The sequence below is a fragment of the Phytophthora ramorum genome, assembly GCF_020800215.1.
Source record: "Phytophthora ramorum isolate Pr-102 chromosome Unknown Phyram_PR-102_s0007, whole genome shotgun sequence".
In the NCBI taxonomy this organism is placed as follows: domain Eukaryota; phylum Oomycota; class Peronosporomycetes; order Peronosporales; family Peronosporaceae; genus Phytophthora; species Phytophthora ramorum.
In genome coordinates, this window is record NW_027150653.1 from 3,178,558 (window position 1) to 3,184,779 (window position 6,222).

Below are 6,222 nucleotides of genomic sequence, written 5' to 3' on the forward strand. Positions count from 1 at the left end.
ATATCGTCGAATAGCGTTACTAAAACTCTACATGTAGTTGTATCTATGAAACAATGCTAAGTCACCACAGTGTCGTTGGTTCTGCTACATGGTTCCGATAAGCCCCAGCATTGCAAACCTTGACGTTGGCCAGTGCTTGGCGAGCGTACTCGCTCGAATTCAATCCAGCATTCTGCAACACAACGTGAGCGTGAGAGGTCCAACAGCCAAGCCCAGAACGAATCAGCGTACCCGAAGTGCGATGCCAAGCTTGAATCTTGCGTTCTTGAAAAGCGTTTGGCAGTCGTATCCATGGCTGGGAAAGAGTCCCGTTTCCTGTATATGCCATAGTCCAAGCGTTGAGTCCTTGTTGCGAGAACAAGTCAATTGAGCTGTGAGTATACCGTGATTGGAAGGCCCTCTTGAGCAGCTTCAACATTCGCGCGGAAGGCGATGGTCTCCTGACGAGTCCGTTCTGGATCCGGCTACACAGCAACGACACAGTAAACACAGCAGCTCGTGCATAGATCAAATCAGTTCTTGTGCTCGTACCGTTATATTTGCGATGATTTGCGCATAGGGAGTCTTCTCTTTCAGCTCATTCAGTTTTGCTAGCCTCTGTTCTTCAAGCTGAGCTTTGTGAATTTCTTCCAGCTTCATAACCTCCAGTTTTTGCTTTCACATACAAACCACTATGTGAGCACAGAGGTAAGGCAACAAACAATTCTTCTATCACTGCACACCTGGAACTCGTGGTGCCGATACTGAACTCGCTCGGCATTAATTACACTTTGAAGGGTTCTTTCCGCTTCCCGTTTCTGCTCTTCCTCGATCGTAAGCTTTTCATCTGCCATTTTGTCTAAAGCTTTGCCCTTCCTGAAGCACCCAACAGAATCGGGTAGAAGCGTTATGTTGTGTCAGTACAATAGGCGAAGTATGGAGAAATCGGCGTACTTGTACTCTTCAACCACAAGTTTCTGCTGATCGTTCTTCTTTCTCCACCGGAGCTCTTCTTCCTGCTGCTTTTGAGCTTCGATCATTCGTTCAATTTCACGCTGCTGCTTCTCGATCCGCTCTTTCGCTTCTTTGGTGACACGCCACTGGGAGACCTGACTGTGGCGTTGCTCGCACTGCTGTTGCATTTCGCTGAATTGATCCACCTTGCGCAGTCTGTCCTGCTCTTGCTCAATTGACAACCGGAATTTTGTGGCAGCTCTATTTTGCAACTCCTCCAGCCTTCGCTGCAGCTCTCGTTGACGATCTTTACACTTCTGCTGGTGAAAGCGAAGGTGCTGGTGGAACTTAACATGCCTCTTTATCTCGACCAGAGAAATTGCTGGTACTACCAAAGCAAGCTGATCGTACAACATTTGTGGTTTTTTTCCGGTGCCATGCTTTCTTTCATAGCTCCGCAGGACCTTCAAAAATCGCTCGTCATCGGATTCAGTCCAGCCTCCACATTTTGACTTAGCAGCTTCAATGCTACTCGCTGCATCGGTAGCAGATGCAGCGCTTATAAATTCGTCTTCATACTGTGATAGATCATCTTGGAGGTCAGCAAAAACTTTGCGAAGTTCATCAGCCATCTCAATTCGCAGCATTTCATCTGGACACTCGGTTCCTCCTGCCGCGTCAAGGATAGCGTTAATCCTTTGTTCTTGAGCGTCAAGGTTCTCCACACTCGCTGCGCCATCCCGTAGCGTTTCCAACACCTTCCGATGACTAGCAGCATATTCTTTTTCGCACGATTGGACCTCATCCTCCAACGTAGCTTCGATCATTTGTCGGCCGATTACAGCGTCATAGATTAGCTCATGGACGTTGGACTGCACAAACATAGCATGTCATGAGAACGCTACGTATTTTACCCAGCCAGAACAGCAACGCCACACCTGCATATCTCCCGATAGAGTTTGGTTGTTTTGCTCCGAATCTCGTTCTTGGGAAAACGCAGACAAAAGCTGTTTTAAAGCCGCTCGCTAAGAATCCACGACACTCATTTGATGAATTAGCACAAGCTCCTGACTTCAAAAACTGCGAAAGTCCTACCTGCTCTCGCTCCGAGGAAATCTGCTTTATGAGTGCAACACGGTTAAGCTGCTCTGTTCGAATGAGGCCTTCCAACTCTGTGGCGTATGCCGTACTGGTGGACATCAAGGACGGACTGTTTCCCGGATCATCGCAGTTATTATCTTCGTCGTTGGCCAGTGTGAAAGCCTCCTCCTTGCTTGAGGTAACTTGAGGCTCTTGCTTGTGTGACTCACGCACGGTAGATGCATCATTAAACATGCGCAGCAGCAGCGATTCCAGTTCCTTCGAGCAATTCTAAGTGATTCATTCCCGTCATAGTGTGTCAATAGCTGTTGCAGCTGGAAGATTCCGAGGCAGAAGCACTTCATCACCTCTTCTAGTCTTTTTAGATGGCTGTGTTCTTGGAGCCACTCGAACTACAGCAACGCAGTTAGTTCATTAATAAGGTACCTAAAAAAAATGACACAGCCGCCGTCGATGCTGTTTGCTACCTTTAAATTGTTTGTCTTGGTTGCCTGCTTCTGGTTCTTCGAGGTCCTTTTCATTTGCTGGATTGTCTACATGGATCCACGCGGGCTTTTAGCTTTGGTAGAGGAGAAAGATTTCCACTCAGGTACGACTTGCTTTGAGGACATCGTCACCTTGAGCCTGCAACTGTGAGACTACTTGAAGCTGTTCACCTATGGTCAACCCAGCAGTAGCGCGAAACACCTTCTTTCGCACACCGGCTTGGCAGAAATTCACGAGTAAGTACAAATCATACTGTTGAAACCCCGTGCAGGCGCAACTCACGCGCGGGAGCCATCGACTTCTTCGTTGTCGGCATCTTTCTCACGCGGCAGTCCTGATGCCAGACCAGACAACGCAATGCAGCATGCCGCCAAAGGTCGCAACTATAAATGCTGGAAACAAACACCAGCACCACCGTTCCAGGCATAACTCCAACATGCTTCGGAGTCTCATCACCATCCACGCAAAAGAAAAGAAAGCAGCAATGTTCATTTTGAGTGTTGACTCCGATGACAAGGCGGATAGTAACCAGCACCTTCGGAGCTGCAGGTTGGAACGTAACAGAAGAGAGGAGACAACTAGCGCGTGCCCGTGCGGGGGCGCGTGAATCCCTCCTCCTTGGATTCGTCCATGTAGTCCTCCTGCTGCGTGCAGATGCGCAGGATCTCCTTCTTGCTCGACTCCTGCTGGTAGCCGCCGATGAAGAGCTCGTCCAGAATGTAGTAGGCCTGCGTCAAACCCCATCACAGCGTCAGACCCAGGACAGCTAGTAGAATGTTCCACCAGCACAACATCTGTACCTTGTGGAAGTTGAAGATAATGTCCAGCTCGCACACCTGCACTCGACAAATGTGGACAATATCACGTCAGAGGATACTTTTGTCTTCCATTTGATAGCAGGAGCAGCTCACATTGCCGAAGTAGCGGTCCAGCACTTCCACGAACAGATGGATAGCCTCGAGCGTGATGAGCTCGTTCTCGTCCTTGGAGATGCACGCGATGAAGTAGAGACTCGCGTATCTGGCAAATGGACAGACAGCACCCACGTCAATAATGGTCCTCCAGGGCTCCCAATGTAAGAGCATCAGCGTGTTCACCTCTTGTAGACGATCTTCTTGTCTTTGAACTCGATGAAGTTACACTGCTTGTGAGGGCGCGAGAGCACCAGCGACGTGATGTCGCGGATCATGCGCGTCTTCTCCTTGAGCGACGCGTTCAGGTACCACTTGGCCAGGCGCGTCTTGCCCTGACGGCTCACGAGCAGCACGGTCTCAATCTACGCACACGTAGGGATCACAAACGCCTAATCAGAGGGCAGCGACTGCAGCAGGAAGAGCAGGAAGACGACGCATTACCATGGCGACAGACGCTGGGGCGTTTATCAGCAGAGAGCCACGTCGTCTGCAGGTGTACCGAAGTTCTGGTACGTTTGTTGAGTGTCAGACACCAATTATCCGACGGGAGCCACACAGCTCTTCAACTGTCGGTTTCGCTCTGTAACTGTTGCTGACGCTCGTGGCGTCCGCCAATCAGAATCGAATCTGCCGTTGAGGGATGATGTCGTTGCTGCTCCCCTCGCAGGTGAGCTCGTCGTGGAGTGTCCATTAGCGTTGTGCGCCTAATCCTCTCGCCCGTGTTTTAGCTGCGCCGCTGCCTAATGACCGACGCCGCGGGGCCCGTGGCGCGCCGTATCCACGAGAAGCTGCTGACCGCCTTCGCCCCGTCCCATCTGGACGTGATCAACGAGAGCCACATGCACAACGTGCCCAAAAACTCCGAGACGCACTTCAAGGTGGTAGTGGTGACCGAGCAGTTCGACGGCAAGCCTCTGCTACAGCGCCACCGCATGGTGAACGCCGTCCTGCAGCCAGAACTGGACGCTGGCGTGCATGCGCTCTCCATCTTGAGCAAGACGCCCGCCCAGTGGGAAGCCAACGGACACGTCAAGCCGTCGCCCAACTGCCGCGGCGGGATGCTCGTGGACGAGACTAAGAAGGAGTTCCTGGAGAACCTCCGGAACAAGGAGTGAGTCAGCACACAAGACAGAATACAGACAGAATCCCCAGCTATATAGGCTACCAGTATTATCCTATTTATCTTCTTGCTGATTGCTGACTCTTGTGTTTGTTTTAGCGAGACCGACGCAGCTGCGTCTGCAGCGTGTTGAGCATGACAGACAGCAAACCACCCACCACGACGCCCAGGATCTCCTCCTTGTGATCGACCACGACGGACAGGAAGCTCTGCACCGACACGGGCAGTCGCTGCTTCCACGCGCCGGAAACCTTCCAGCGCGAGACGCGGTGGCCGATATCCTCCGGCATAGACACGTCGTTAGACGCGATGTACTGATAGTGCAAGCGCGCCACCGCCTCCATGAGAGCCAACTCGATGTCCGCGTCCTCCTTCGGTCGTGCAATGGAGCGCTCGTCCTTGTCGGTGACCAGCAGCACCTCGTCGAAGCGAGAGTGGAGCTCGTTGGCGACCACCAAGTGCATTGCATACTTGGAAATCGCCTGCTTGGCCTTCTTGCGCAGGATATCCCAGTCCGTTTCGAGCTTGAACGATACCACAAACGACTGTGGTGCCCAATTGTGACGCAGCACGCCCAGCATCTTGGGCACCTGCTGCAGGGTCAGCTCCAACGGCCCCGCGCGCGACTGAATCTTGTGCTCGGATAGATCTTGCTGCGGGATGTAAAAGTCGCTCACCGCCGCCGCCAGCAGGAACAGCGCGCGCTCCTTCCAGGGTGCCACACACGTTGCCACCATTCGCAGCACGAAAAAGTAGTCGTCCACGGACGTGAATGGCAGCGCGAGCAGCGTGTTAGCTGCGCGCACAGTCCGGAGTTGGTTCACAGCGTCCACCACCTTCTCCTTAGCCGTAGGGTCCTCCACCACCAGCCGAATGGCCTGTTCATGGACACTGCCATTTCGTGCCGGAACGTCCACATGTTCGAGGAAATTCACATCCAGTGACGCGGACGTCGCTCTCTGCAGGTGCCTGGCAAACGGGGCGATGGACCCCGGTCGGTGCACGTAGATGACAGCGTAGCCCAGTCCCAGCAGATACTCGACGGATGCGGCGCCTCTGGAGCCCGTCGAAAAGTTATCCAGGAAGCGCACCGTGTTGCGCTCGAGCGGGACGGTAGTGCCCCCAGACGTGACGATGGCCACGCACTTGCCCACGACGCGGTGGTGGTCTAGAAACGCCTCCACCTGCTCGCGGCGCTCGTCGGCCCATTTGGGCGCCTCCGTGCGGTGGACATACGCCTCCGTGCGGCACTGGTCCTCGTCCGACATGAAAGCTCTTTGACACTGTGGATCAGCATAAATACGGTACTACTAGTACGTCTTAGTACTATATGAAGTACTACTACTACAAATATTGGTGGTCGCTAAGATAGGTCACGAAGAACTGTGGATCAGCATAGGCCAATATGTACGTATTAGTAGTAATACTAATATTGGTACTAGTACTAATATGAGCTAGAAGTTGAAGTTACAGGCTCGTATTGTGATTGACTTTAGACTGCTACTTTGACGGATATTAATGGCTCGCCATATATTTTACGCCACCTCCACTGGAGACCTCGCTTCGACGTACGCGGGGGACTTGGCGGAGGTGCCGGGCTTGCGGAACAGTTCCTCGATGTCCTCGAGCAGCAGGCCCTTGGTCTCCGGGCAATAGTAGTACACGAAC

The 6,222-nt window shown here is 52.6% G+C and overlaps 4 protein-coding genes across 4 annotated transcripts; 1 reads left to right on the plus strand and 3 right to left on the minus strand.

The window, feature by feature from the left end:
- Positions 1-61: 61 nt before the first annotated feature.
- KRP23_8996 (uncharacterized protein) lies at positions 62-2,815 on the minus strand (the record flags this gene model as incomplete). The annotated part of the gene is made up of 12 exons (XM_067894504.1): positions 62-172; positions 232-315; positions 384-464; positions 532-654; positions 723-855; positions 934-1,805; positions 1,872-1,958; positions 2,029-2,304; positions 2,382-2,426; positions 2,502-2,567; positions 2,635-2,738; positions 2,803-2,815. The coding sequence occupies 12 exons, from the start codon at positions 2,813-2,815 to the stop codon at positions 62-64; spliced, it is 1,995 nt and encodes a 664-aa protein (XP_067743935.1).
- Positions 2,816-3,098: 283 nt separating this feature from the next.
- Positions 3,099-3,878, minus strand: KRP23_8997 (AP-1 complex subunit sigma-2; the record flags this gene model as incomplete). The annotated part of the gene is made up of 5 exons (XM_067894505.1): positions 3,099-3,248; positions 3,321-3,356; positions 3,432-3,540; positions 3,618-3,796; positions 3,876-3,878. 5 exons carry the CDS (start codon positions 3,876-3,878, stop codon positions 3,099-3,101), a joined length of 477 nt encoding a protein of 158 aa, XP_067743936.1.
- A 196-nt stretch (positions 3,879-4,074) lies between these two features.
- On the plus strand, positions 4,075-4,549 carry KRP23_8998 (putative bolA-like protein K11H12.1; the record flags this gene model as incomplete). Its single annotated transcript, XM_067894506.1, has 2 exons — positions 4,075-4,101; positions 4,163-4,549. 2 exons carry the CDS (start codon positions 4,075-4,077, stop codon positions 4,547-4,549), a joined length of 414 nt encoding a protein of 137 aa, XP_067743937.1.
- Positions 4,550-4,649: 100 nt separating this feature from the next.
- KRP23_8999 (Phosphopantothenate--cysteine ligase 1) lies at positions 4,650-5,822 on the minus strand (the record flags this gene model as incomplete). Its single annotated transcript, XM_067894507.1, has 1 exon — positions 4,650-5,822. The coding sequence occupies one exon, from the start codon at positions 5,820-5,822 to the stop codon at positions 4,650-4,652; it is 1,173 nt and encodes a 390-aa protein (XP_067743938.1).
- Between the last annotated feature and the right edge of the window lie 400 nt (positions 5,823-6,222).